Below are 14,346 nucleotides of genomic sequence, written 5' to 3' on the forward strand. Positions count from 1 at the left end.
TTCGCTGCGTCTAGCGGCAAAGCGGTCAGCCCACCGAGTCGGGCAACCGCTTTTTGACACCACTTTAACTGTCATGACTCCATCCTGTGAAATCCTGAGAGTTGTAGCTTGGTGAAATATTCAGCCTGGTTTGCCAAAGACTTCTGGTGCCTCACCAAACTACAGATCCCAGGATTATGTAGGAGAGAGTCTTGGCAGTTAAAGTGGTATCAAACTGCTTTATCTCTGCAGTGTGGACAGACTCAGTGCTCATATGTTCTAATACAGTTTTCCTAAAAGTAAAAAAACCACATGCGTTGCATATTTATCAGACTAACTTTCCACTCAGCTAAACTTAGAAAGCTATCTGCAATTGTTAAGCAAACCAGCAACACATTCCTTTCCCATGTTCAGTTTCTACCCAGTTCTCTTAAACCAACAGGGACAACATACCAGTGTTGCAAAATGCACTGTGCCAACAAATTCTTCTCTTGCAGTATTTGCTTATTGGTTAAGGTTTATGGCATGGCCTGTCTGAATGAAAGTGCAGCCATGTCTAAATTGCCCTATACTACCTGCAGTGACTGGTTCATTTTGCTATACAAAAGGATTGGCTCCATGCGCAGGAAACATAAAACCAAGCTATTTTTATACAATTGCTTTCTGGTGAGCACACCTAAGGAGTCTTAAGGCTTTCCTCATTTATAATGATTATATCAACAGGCATGGCTTGCAGCAGCATGAATGTGATTTTCATTCATAAAAGGAAGGAAACTGCAGCTATTCTCTCCTTTCTTTGGCTGTTCTTGTGAGCAACTTGCGCTGCTGTTTCCTCTGCCAAGGATCATGTAACGTGAACTATGAAATTAGTTTTTAAATTCTGGTTATAAGCCTGAGCAAGAGAATCATATTAAAACCTGGAAACATATATAAATACCTGCAATTTCTGAGATACTGTTTCACATTCTGTCACCAGTTGTGGAATGATTTCACCCTGTTTCCGAAGATCCTCTAGTTCCTATAGAAAGCAACAGAAAAATACAGAGTTTACATTGTCATAAAGGCAAAGCAGAGGAGGAGGATGAACATACATATACATGCAAACACAAGGCTTATCATCAGAAAAATACAAGGATTCCCAATTTATTTTTACAGTTTAAATTCTATATACAATTCTATATACAATCTTAAATTCTATATGTGCGCACATGCTTTAGGAGCATCAATGTGCACCATCAAAAAAATCAATCAGTGTTCTGACAGTATGTATCACCTGTTTAGAGGCATATGGACGGATTCCTGAAATCCTCATCCTTCCAAACACGCAATAAGCACCATCTAAGCAGACAACAGTGACCATCTGTTTGGCAGGATAAACTCTTGCAATGCAACATGTATCTGTGTTACATCCTGCTACGGCATGTAACGAGTTCTGGGGTTGAGGACCAGTGTGGATAGATGTTGAAATATTTCCATCTGCCTTGCTGCCCTGCCATGCTCTCCTGGTTTTTCAGTATTCTTCAAAGCATGAAGATTTCAAAGGTGCTCTTTCATGGTGTCACCTGCTGGGCTTGTCTCGAAAAGGCAGGCATAGTTTATGTCTGTGTTATTTTGCGCTAATCAGGGGGTCTGCTAATGTAAGAGGCTCAGCCTGAAAGCAAGCTGGGGCAGCCCTCCACAGGAAGTGGAAATGAAGCCTGTAATATTCATGAGTCCATTTTCTGGCTGAGTGGGTGTCTTGAAAGTTACAAAATACGGCTCATTAGGAATGCTATTACCCACGGAAAGGGCTGAGAAGAAAGCCTGACATTTTGCTTTGAGGCATGTCGCTGACAGATGTTTGAAACTGCGCATCACAATCCATCACCCTGGACTATACCCATGCACTTGAATCTCTTTCAACAGGCCTGGCTGTTAAAGAGCATTAGCTGTATCAGGCCTGAAAAGAGCTCTGGCTTTAAAAGAGATATTAGCATCAGCTCAAGTCAACACAGAGCATTAAAGGCAAAACTTGACAGACACCATTTGTACACACACAGTTCCCTCTGCAACCCCAGGGATAAAAAATAAGAACAAAAACCTCTGCTTTCCAAAAGGTATGAGCCTGATATGGATGTTTTGGCCAAAGAGGATGACCTAAAATACTTTCTTCTCCCCACCAAAGGGTCCTTTCAGGCTACATAATTATACTGCTATGATTCCACATTAACAGCCACAATTCAATCCTATATAATCATGGGATCTGTAGTTTGTACATGAGGCACTGGGACACTCTGGCTAAGAATTCTAAGCATCTCTCTCTAAACTGCAAACTCCAGGATTTCACAGGATGAAGTCATGAAACTTAAAGTAGAATCATAATTGTGTAATTGTACTGTAATTGTGTAGATTGTAAGGGTCCCTGGTTGCAATAACAACAGTTCAGTGTAACATGTAACTAAAGCAAATTGATGGGCAAAAGAATAGAACTGATGGCCAAAGAATAGAAATATGTAAAAGAGGGCATTCTACAATCAGAGTACTATCACTGTGAAGGTCAGTGTGGTATAGTTCCTGAAGTGTTGGACTGGAGATTTTGGAAATCCAGGTTCAATTCTCTACTAAGCCATGAAACCCATTAGGTTACATTGGGTCAGTTACTCTTTTTCAGCCTGACCTACCCTTATAGGTTTATTGTGCTGGCTAAAATGAGAAGAAGGAGAGCCATAAAGACTACTTTGAGCTCACTGAAACGAAAACAGGACCCAAGTGTAACTACTAAAAGCTTAACCAAATTAGACCTTCTTTCTAATGACCATTTAACAAATCTCATGTGGTAGTGACATTTGGAGAAGGATCTGCACAGTAAGTTCACCTTATCCCCATCAAGTAATCTGCATCACTTTTTCTAAATCAATGAATACATCCCCTGCTATGACAACAGGTTTTGACAGTGTAGTCACCATTAGTCTCAAATGTCGATCTTCACCCCAGCTATAGCTATTGACAGCAGGAAGACGTGGGTGAGGAATTAGGAAGAAGAGAAATTTGAAACATCCCTAGCAATTTTTCAGATAGCTATTTACTCAGCACAGTGTCAGTACCTTCTTTTTCCCCCCATTTTTCATAAAGCAGATGGAGCTGAACCAAATAGGAGACTATGGTATAGATTTAAGAAGACAAAGCAAATACAGTCTCAGAAGAGCTGTATGATTTGCAAAGTACTAGCCTGACTGTCTGTCTGTCGCTGAGCTTGGTTAAAATGTACAGGGAAAAGGTTATCAGCTCTGCATGCATATTGCAATTACATTAACATGAACCACATGTAGTATCTAACACAGACATTGTAAGATGGTAATAGTTAAGTATACTAAGCTAATATTTAACTTATAGCAGGAGTAGGTGACTGCCCGAGGATAGAGGACTACCTTGCACTTTGCACGACATTGGAGGGCTACCCTCACCATCATTTCATCCCACACAACCAAAGAGGGTGGGCAGGGACAATTCTGCCATGTTTGTTCTTCCTAACTGTTTTGGGTCCAGGACATGCATTTATTTAACTGAGAAATAAACCAAAGGTTTAGTGTTTTGTTTTTTTTTAATGAAATGGGGGATTGGGAAGCATTCAAATACTGCCCTTGGGGGTCACAAGGCACCTACAAACTGCAAATTTTCTACCCCTGGTTTTGGTTAAAATTTAGTTGTTCATCCCAGCTAGACTAGCTTCATTACATGAATGGGACTTAAGTCAACACTTGTTGTTAACTGCTTTAGAGTGACTTCAACTCAGGCCAACCTTGTGAATGAGACATCTCTATGATCCCCTATTCTCAACCGGTCTGTTCAGTTCCTAGAGGTTGGAGCTCATGATCTCCCTGATTGAGTCTAGCCATCTGGCATGCGGTCTTCCTCTCTTTCTGCTACCTTCTACCTTTCCTAGCATTATTCTTTCCCAGTGAGTCATGCCTTCTCATGATATGACCAAAGTACAACAGCCTTAGTTTTATCATCTTGACTTCCAGGGAGAGTTCAGCTTTGATCTGGTCAAGGACCCATTTGATTATCTTTGTGGTTTTCCATGGTATTCTCAGCACTCTTCTCCAGCACCAGATCTCAAATGAGTTGATTTTCTTCCCATCTGCTTTCTTTACTGTCCAGCTCTCACATCCGTACATGGTGATGGAAAATACAATGGTTTGGTTTGGATTGTTTTAATTTTAGTGCTCAAGTGTACACTTTAGGATCTTTTCTAGTTCATTCATAGCCACCCTTCCCATTCATAATCTTCTTCTATACAACTGAGCATGAAAGTTAGAATTGTACAAGCCATTGTATTCCCTGTTACTATGTACAGATGTGAGAGCTGGACAGGGAGGAAAGTGGATAAGAGGAAGATCCATTCATTTGAGAAGTGGTGCTGAAGTAGAGTGCTGAGGATACTGTGGACATCCAAAAAGACAACAAATGGATCCTAGAACTAATCGAGCCTGAAATCTCCATGGAAGCCAAGTTAAAGTTGTCATACTTTGGCCACATCATGAGAAGGCATGACTCACAGGAAAAGACAATAATGCTAGGAAAGGTGGAGGCATGCAGAAAGATAGGAAGACTGCATGCTAGATGGATAGATTCTATTAAAGAGGGCACAGGAATGAATTTAATGGACCCAAGCAGAGCAGTGGAGGATAGCAAATTTTGGAGATGTCTCATCCACAGAGTCATCATGAGTCAGGATTGACTTGAAGACAGTTAACAACAACAGCAATAACGAATCTTCCTACCAACCTAGCCTTCACCCAACTCCCACATGACTAATGGGAGGGAGGAAGCATCAACTTTCATTTAAACTGAGTTTGTCATATCACCTAAACTAGAACACAGTATGGTTAATTCCAGATCTTGAAAATAACTAGCTACTTCTATTATGTCTGTAATTTAGCAGGATATAACAGTATGCTTCTCATGGTATCATGTGTGACAGAGTACCTACAGTAATTCTAAAATAATCCTGTTAGTGGCAAATGCATGCATAAGTCACTCTATGCAAAAGCAGCAAATTGACCACACAACAACAGATGTATTCAGCTGATACTGGGAGGATTTCATATGGCAACATTGTGTGTTGTGGCCATGCACTGTGAATTGTAGTTGTTCGCTGCAGTCACTCAGTCTGCTCACTTGGAAAAATAAGAATCAGAATTCTGTTCAATTTTTATTTCTGTATTCAAGAAAGGAAGGAAGGAAGTTTTTTAAAAGGTGCAAAAACATGCAAGTCTTATATTTTTTACCTAGCAAGCAATGCTCTTTTCATGTACGGAGAGCCCTAGAGGCATGTTCAACTTCTAAAGCAATCTCTATCAGCATTTTACAAGTATTGTGGGAGCAAACTATATCCCCAAAGATGTGTATTTTGCTTCGAAAGCTATTTATTACCATGCTTTCATTTACATACCAAATCTTTGTCTTGAAGCTCTGTTTCCAATTCCTGAAGGCGCCTGCTCAGCTGCACATTTCTTTCTCTTTCCTTATTTATTTCATCGCATTGTTCTTCCAGTTCCTCAATCTGAAGGGAGGAAAAGACAACCAGTTTAAGTCCCCATTTCTCCACTTACGCTTGACTTTAAATAGAAATGGAAAACCCTGTAGGAAGAGAATGCCTGTGGCAAAAGGGCAGGCTAGGACCCAAATTCTTCATGTTCTAGGCTCTTGGTAGGTCAGTAAGGGGACTAAGTAATACCTTCTACTAAGATTCACTTATGTCAGGGCTGAGAAAAGTTTGAACGGGAACTGAAGTCCAACAGCAGGCAGAAGGCTACACTTCATGCACCCCTGCACAACGTGTTAAGTCAGGTAGTACATAACCATCCCCTTTATTGCATTTCTAGCTCTTTTGCCTAGCACTTTACAACACTGTCTGTTGGTTCTTGCTAAGAAGCTAGTAGAGTTTGGCCTACTGTTAGATGGATTTGGAATTGGCTGATTGACTGGAGCCAAATGGCACCAATTGCTTCTCTTTTCAAATTGCCATGTTTCACCTCAGTAAATCAAAGTATGAACAAGTGCTTTGGCTATGCATTCACCTCTTCCCTTTTGGAAGCAATCAGAAAAGACAGGAGGACTTCCATTAACCACAGTTTCATATGTTAGGATTTTTTGTTACCTCTCCCAATGACTGTAAAACAACCTCTCCTCAGATCTTCACTTGCTGGCTGCTTTAGCATTTTCAATGCTCTTGCCATCTGATTATACCTGTCAGCTGAGGCCATTATTCATATATTTTATGAAATGGGCTGCAGCCCACAGAAGTTTATGTCAAATAAAATATGTTGTTAGTTGCCACTAGACTTTCAAAAATCATTTCATACTTCTTTCCAACACGTTGTGGAACAAGCCCTGACACTATGCCACGATCTGAAATTTTATTAATGTAGACTTGTTCCAATAACTGTAAAACAGGAGCTTTCTGCCCTTTATGAAAGAAACTTTAATCTATAGCTAATGGAAAACTTGATGATTTGTTTGCTCCTGCAAAGGAGCTAATATGTATGGCTTGCTCAAACACAGTCACTATTTTCAAGATGCAGGCCTCCTTCAAAAAATGAAACCACCAACACTGTATGGCTATACCAGTGCAGAGCAGTGTTACATTAGTCCTGAAATCAACTTCAGTTGAGTGGGATTATTGTTACCAGGAGCACTAAGGAAAACTAAGTTCCACTGCTCTCAGGAAATCTCCACCGAGAGTGTATGAGCCAATTAAAAGCTTCTGACAGATCACACCATATTATTTTAGCGACAGTACACACTACTATTCTTGGACTGCAGCTTTAAATTATATAAGTTTACACCTCTTGGTTATTCTCCCCTGACATTTACATTCAACACATTGAATATGGGTGGGAAAGACACTGCTTCTTAGCTGAGCAGGCATGAGTTGTGCTTTAACCTCCAGTAATTCTGAAGCACTGACAGCACAAAGTAAACCCAAAGCATTAAAGTGCTCTGAGTGAAGACAAGCACGCTGGTATGTGCTGTATGTCTACTTTTTTATTTTGATTTGTTTGAACTAGGATTTCTTCTGTTTTATTTTTGGATTTCACCCTGAGGATTTTTCTTATAGGGTGACCAGTTAATTATATAATTATATCAAAGGAAAGAAACAAATGTTTCTGCATGGGGCTCCACTGTCCAGCCACATTATTTGTAGACATTACAATAATTAAACCCAGGAAGGGGGCTAATTAATTTGTTACAAAGTACCTGACAATCTCTTTCACACAGTTTTCTCCACATACTGCTTTGATACCTGAGATTCTACAAAGGGAGCCAAGTATGGATTAGTTGTACTTGTTGTGGACTGTACAGCTGGAGCAGAGGCTCAGTGGCTAGGAGCCCCATGGGACTGCTGGCACTCTATGTATGCACATATATGCTCTTGCTGTCAAGAGATATCTTCATTGAAAGTGAGAGATGTCAATTGCTCTCCTCCTGCACTCCACAAAACTTTGTAGCATCTCCCAGCTGCAGAGCATGTAAAGATGATACAGGTGATACAGGTTGGAAAAAGCCAAGGTATTCCCCTGGACAAGGCATTCAAACAAATAAGTGCAGTTATCAAATAGGTAACTGCAGCATCTGGATTATTATTACATATACATCACTGATACTTTGCAGGTATATTTGTTTCAAATCTATGTAGCCTGCTCACACTTTGGGATGTACATAATATAGGATGTCAACATTTCCTTCAACCAATTTTTTGCCATTTCCCATTGATTTTTTATTTTATTTTGTAAGTGTGGGGAGGATATTATTCTTGGTGAAATACATAAGACCAAGGCACCACTCCTTTCTCATGAAGTTCTCACTGAGAGACAAGATATCCACTCAGCATTTACAAACAGTATGCTTTCTTTCTATTAACATGGAAGCAAAGGTCTGGTGCTTCAGTTTGTTGCATCCTTTACCTTACTCCTAAGTTGGTCGTTCTCTTCTTTGCAAACTGAAAACTGTTTTTTCCAGTGTTCTATGCTGGCCGCAGATTCCTGGAGTGCAGAAGTCAGTCTGGCATTGCTTTCCCGAAGAGCCTGCAGTTCTATCTCCCACTTCTTTACATTAGAGGAACTAAAACAGAGAAGGAAAATAAAAAGCTTGAGATTCTCATACAATAGTCGGTGATGTTTCTAGATATGAAATAAAAGTAACACGCCAAATCATAACGTTCACTACTCTCCGCACCTTGGAGGGTGGAATCAAGATTTGCAGTGTAAAAAATAAACAGTTCTGTAATTTTATCATGAAATAAGCTGGTGATAATGACTGGGTTTTAAAATATATATGTGTTAGTAAATAGGTTTGGATGAAGCATTGGCCTGAGAAACTGAATAGTACCCCTACATCATGCAATGCCCTTCCATGGTATCAATGATGACGGCAGGTAGGTACAGACAGTCATACCAACCACAATGTGCCTTTAAAAACCCTACAACTAACTAGACCATTAGAAGGCAAAGTGCAGCCCTCCGGACTGATGGACTGAAACTACCAATCCGAGTCAGCATAGCCCATGGTAAATAATACTGGATGTTGCAGTCCAGCAACATTTGGAGGACTACATTTTGCAAAGCCCCATCCTAGAGGTCACCATTGCTAGATGCTGATTAGGAAAATTACAAAGAACCTATTCTGGATCCATGTTAGTTTCTCAGACAAAGTTCTGTTTGTGCATTTGGGACTTTACTCTTTCTCTCCTAAGAGGTGAATGATCTCTTGCTGAAAAACAACCAAAGGCTGAAGTTGGGAAGATAAAGTGACAGTAACAGGAGATCTACAATTGCGAACACCTCTTATGCCAGGGGCCACCAAGAGTACATCATTTTACAAAGAGTTAGTATTTATCATGCACTTCCAAAAATGAATCTGGGGCACATCAAAGTTAATTACATTCAAATTCTACAAATTGGATTAAGAAAACAATGGACCTAATGGATTTACAGAGAAAAATGAAACAAAACCCACAGGAGAGTAATACCTTTTTAGGCACCAACTAAAAAGCACAAAATACATCATGAAAGTATGTGGCTTTACAAAGGACAGAGACAGCTTTGATCCCAAGAGAAGTAATTTTACTGCTGCTAATGGAGTTTGAATTTTACTGTCTTTTGCCTCAGTCCCCACATGGTCAAGGCTGTCAGGAGGCTGCCTGCATTGAGATCCCTCCAGACCAAGTGAACTACAACAGAAATAACATCTGCTACAAAATATAGGCCTGTGACTCTAATACTGTAACTTTTCTTCTGCTGTATGATTTTTATCACCTTTTGCCTGATGAAGAAGCCAGTAGAGCTTTGAAAGCTTGCATAATGCATTTTGTGCTTTTAGTGCCTGTCAGCAAGTTGCTCACAGAAGTGTGATGGAGTCTTCTTCTCTGGAGGTTTTTAAAAAGAGTCTGGATGGCCAGCTGTTGAGGGTGCTTTGATTGTGTGTTCCTACATGGCAAGGGGTTGGACTAGGTGGCCCTTGACGTCTTTTCCAACTCTATGATTCTACTTGGCCACCAAGAAGGTGTTGCTCTTTTGTGCAGATTGGATCTTGTTCTATTTTGCTGGCCATCACAGCTACCCTTGAATAGGTTTCCACAGAAAAAATGAATTTATTTATTAATAACTGGAATGTAAATGTTCTTGATTAGGTATATACTTGTGTATTATCATCTCCAAAAACACAAACATATTTCAACTAAACATACTCAGCTCCTTAAGTCTCTCCTCATTGGTGTATGGTTGGTCTGTCAGAACCTCAAAACAGTTGGTCTGTCAGAGCCTCAAACCTGCTCCTGTTTGGGTCCTGTTCAGAGAAGATGCCAGCCACAGATGCTGGTGATATGTCAGGAAGAAACTCTTCTAGAACATGACCATGTAGCCCAGAAAACCTACAAAAATCTATAGTACTGATGATCATCGTTTGTAGTCAGTAAGTACATTGCAGTTACACAAGCGAATTCACCTTTGTGCTAGTGCAAGTTTCAACCTGTCGTTCTCTGTTTTCAGCTGTGCATCAGAAGGACCACCATGCGATGCCTTTTCATCATCTGTTCCATTTATACTTGATGCCCGAGTAGAACATGGAGTTTCACGTCCTGATTCCTGCACCACACATCCCACAAAACAAGGAAAAAGCAGTACTGTAATTACAAATCATATCTTGATATAGCACGGCACAATACAGAGCAATGGATGCTTCTGACCCCAAAGAGAACCTCTTTTCTAGGAAAATAGGAGAACTTCTGGACCCCTCAGTCTAATCTGATCCCCAGAGATTCACCATCTGATTCCTCTCCCAAACCTATCTTGTTTTGTTTCTTATTTGCACAAAGAACATAAACAGGATAAATGAGTTGCATTCTTTTCCATGCAACTTGCTCATAGTATGCTAGGATTTACCAAAAAAATCCTAGATTGTCATTTTGTGTGGACATTGCCTCTTTAAAAGCAATTGCAAAGAGAAGGAAAAGTACAGTACATTTGTGAAATAATTATTTCCTCGATAACACTCCTATGAAATCCCCAACAGCATTTCCAAACTCTCAGAAAGTCCCCTTTATTTTGCTTTAAAAACACCATGCAACTTTTCAAATCACTTATCTCACTGTATACAAGCGACTTACTTGGGAATGATTGCTGGAAGTCTCTATTTTTTCCTGAGATCTCTCTCTGGCTAGTCTGGCAGCTTCTTTTACTTCTTGAAATTTCTCAGCAAACTAAATGTGGACACATGCAAAAGGTTTTGTTAGCCTGGGCTCATGTAGTAGCTTACTCCAAATTATTTTTATATTAATCTACATAACTATGAACCCCCCCCCCCAAAAAAAAGTTGTGATTATTCCCTGAGAGGCATCCAAAGTAAATGGAAATTGGGAGGAGGGAGGCAAGAAGAGAATGCACTTTGGCTTTGAGCTCAGATTCCACAGGGAATTCCAGTCTTAGTAGGAAGGACTCTTTTAGATTCTGCCACACTTTTCTCTGCATCCCCATCTAAATCTGGAGAAAGGCTTGGCAATGGGAATCGTGAAGAAGGTGTATAGGAGAATCACTCAAATTATCTTCTGCTTTACTCTCTGTCTAGACATTTCTGCCAATTTTTAGCTCCTTCTGCAAACAGCCTCCAGTATGGAAGGCAACACAAAGCCATCTTGACAATACAATACAACTTTGAAAAAAAAAACCAAGAAATTGTTTTGGCCATACCTATCATGCAACTGTCTCCCTCTCATCACTGCCTTGTTCTTGAAGTGTGATTAGCCATTGATGGAAAAATCCATCAATAAGATCCAAACAGCACTGGAATAGTGCTACTCCTCAGTAAGTAAGTTACTTCAACATCAGTTCTGGGATTGCACAGTCATGTGGTGTCACTGTCTCCTCCTCTACCTTCTGTCCCCCTCGCTATTCCAGAATAGCCTTTTTTGTGGTGGTTAAACTGTATTCACGTAACTCTGGAATTGCATTTAAAATAAATATTCCCTGCCACACAAACTTAAGGTACATACATACACACACACACAACACAAGGGATGGGGGAGAAGAGTACACTTAAGGACGAGGGTGGAAAAGAGTGTGAGGGGCCAGCAACAGCCCTGTCGGGCTAATGGAAGGACGTGCGGCAGGGAGTGTTCCCAAACCAGTATCTATGCACTTCCATTTATTAATGCAGTCATGGCAAGGACAGAGGTGCTGTGTTAAACTCCTTAGAAAATGACAACGTTTGAATAAATCTTGCCAACAAGACCCCTCTGATAGGGTCAACATAAGTCAGAGCCTATTTGAAGGCACATAAGAACCACAATCACCACCAGGCTGTAGGTGATCTGTGAGCTGACCTCCAGAAAGAAAGAAAGAAAGAAAGAAAGATTCAGGGGACTCTTCATTTGACTACTGCAGCCATTCTGGTTTAAGCAGCTCCTAATTTTTCTCTGCATAATCCTAATCTAACTCACTACAATCCCAGAGCTTGGAGAAGTTATCCTGTGGTGTTCCTGACCACAACAATTTCTCTATCAAAGCATCAACTTACTCAAAGCAAAATGACTGACAGGGTTGGGTGAAAGCAAAAGGCATGGTAATGACAAATATTAATCAGAGAGCACGTTCCTAGGGGAAGAAGCACTAATACATTCTTACAACTGTCTGTGAATATAATTTGTCTGTCAGCCTTATAGTAACCTGTGACCTCAAGACTCTGTCAAACTAATGGATTTGTTGCTATCAAACATTGGGCATTTATTTCTGAATTTAGGGAATGACCAGCATGCAAATGAACTATTTCCTTAACATCATCTTAGTGAAACCTAACCGATGGATGTCCTATTATATGAGTGAATTGAAAGACACACACACCACACACTGAATAATGCATATCACCATAGGTAATGTTACACCTGTAATGCTTAGGAGGTCAAATTCCTGATCTGTGGAGAAAAGATTTTCTCTATATTTACTAAACAAACTGCAACAGAATCACAGACTCAGACCATCCAGTTCAAACTCTGTGTTTTCTAAGTCTTTGCTAGCGCTTGACATTTAGCCTGCATGAAATGCTTATGATTTCTGCTTTGCGTGGGAATTAAATTGTGCAAACCAGATAGGCAAAGTTATCACTATTAGAAATGTGTCTTTATGGGAAGCTCTTTGCAAAAGTTTGCAACACCACTGTGGTCCCACTTAGGGATGTTCACACACAGCAGCAAGTCCAATTAAGAGCTTTTGCCACAAACTCTTATTCCTGGGGACCAATATGCCGTTATCACTGTGATTCAGTTATTTCTAAAGGATAAGCCAATACTCAACAGGAGAGCATGGAAGCTTTCTTAGTTGCTGGCAGCAAGTGTGAGTGGTGATAAGGAAGAATTGCTCCTAGCTCTGCTGGTGAAAATCAACATGACACCAAAATACCCATTTCAGCAATCATTCCCTTTGTTTAAAAAAATGTATGCATTTGGCAATTCCTGTCATAATTAGTTCACAGCAACCTACATTTTCAAACATGTGCCATTTATGGATTGTAAAGCATCTCTTCTGTTACTTTTGTTTGTTGTTGCGTGCATTCAAGTAATTTCTTAAGCCATCAGTGCAGAACAGGGATGGGAATCCTATAGTCCTCCAGATGTTGTCGAACTATAACTCCCAACGTTCCTCACCACTGTGCTGGCTATGGCTCTTGGGAGTTGCAGTTCAACATCTGCAGAGCTGCATGATTCCTAACCTTGACTTAAAGCTAATTTTTAGCTTTCCTTGGTTTCCACTTTTAAAAAGAAGGGCAAAAAATCCAAAAGGACTCTTATCCATTAGCGTCAGAAGAAAGGAACAGTTTGGCCCTAGAAGAGAAGGGAAGGGAATAGGGATTTTGAAGTGTCCATAACTCAGATGAGAAGGAATAGACCTTGTCATAGGTGAATACAAACCAGTTACATATCAGACAATGAGAAGTTGAGCAACTCATTTATTTATTTATTTTTAAATGTAAGTGGGGAAAATGTAACCTTTCAAACAGAATTAGTTCAAAAGCTTTCACTGTTTGGCACAATATCACACGAAGCAATATCAGTTATCCAAAGGGTCTCACTGACATGTGGCAAAGTACAGGCCACCAGCTTTGCTTCTTGGCATAATGTCTAAGGTACTGTGGACTGTGCTGGTGGCTTGTCAAAAGTGACTAAACAGCCAGCAAATGAATCACTAGTCAGTAAAATAACTTCTTTAAAAATCTATTTTATGTTCTTGTAATAGGTTACAGCTTCTTCCAAAGAATCCTGGGAATCGACAATTAGATTCTCACCCCACTCCCACCAAAAACAGGATTAGGGCAGGGATGGACAGAAGATAGATTGGGGTCTTCTAGCAGATCTCTGCATGGTATGAAGTAGATTAGCAAGGATTTCTGATACTCATTTTTTTAACCATCTTAGAAAGAAAATGACTTCTTTCTCAGTTATGAAATGGAAAAAGCTTGGGGTTGCTAGAAATGGATTTCTGTGTGGGAAGACATGGAAGCTCCACTCATTTTGGGTTGTTGTTGGTTTTTGTCATCATGTCATTTCCAGTTTATGGCAACTCTAAGGGGAACCTGTCATGGGATTTTTTGGGCAAGATTTGTTCAGGAAGCAATTGCCATTGCCTTCTTCTTAGGCTGAGAGAGCTTGCAGAAGGTCACCCAGTAGCTTTCCATGTTTGAGTGAGGATTCAGACACTGGTCTCCTAAAGTCCTCCTCCAACATTCAAACCACACGCCATACTGAATCATTTTGGGTATTTGAAACACCTTTCTGTATTCAGAAAGCTTTAATTCTCAGTGTGTATCTGTTCCATTCGGAACAGTTGGTGGATCCTA

At 40.2% G+C, this 14,346-nt stretch overlaps 1 protein-coding gene across 1 annotated transcript in view; it reads right to left on the reverse strand.

Annotated features, from left to right (window-relative positions):
- HOMER2 (homer scaffold protein 2) overlaps nucleotides 1-14,346 on the reverse strand; it is a 63,914-nt gene that overhangs the window by 5,891 nt on the left and 43,677 nt on the right. The window contains exons 4-8 of the mRNA XM_042471220.1: nucleotides 10,628-10,720; nucleotides 9,967-10,106; nucleotides 7,929-8,085; nucleotides 5,414-5,524; nucleotides 917-997 (exon numbers count right to left, since the gene is read on the reverse strand). Of these exons, the coding sequence (XP_042327154.1) occupies nucleotides 917-997; nucleotides 5,414-5,524; nucleotides 7,929-8,085; nucleotides 9,967-10,106; nucleotides 10,628-10,720 (582 nt within the window). The remainder of the gene's footprint in view (nucleotides 1-916; nucleotides 998-5,413; nucleotides 5,525-7,928; nucleotides 8,086-9,966; nucleotides 10,107-10,627; nucleotides 10,721-14,346) is intronic.

Source organism: Sceloporus undulatus, chromosome 6 (assembly GCF_019175285.1).
Source record: "Sceloporus undulatus isolate JIND9_A2432 ecotype Alabama chromosome 6, SceUnd_v1.1, whole genome shotgun sequence".
NCBI lineage: Eukaryota > Metazoa > Chordata > Lepidosauria > Squamata > Phrynosomatidae > Sceloporus > Sceloporus undulatus.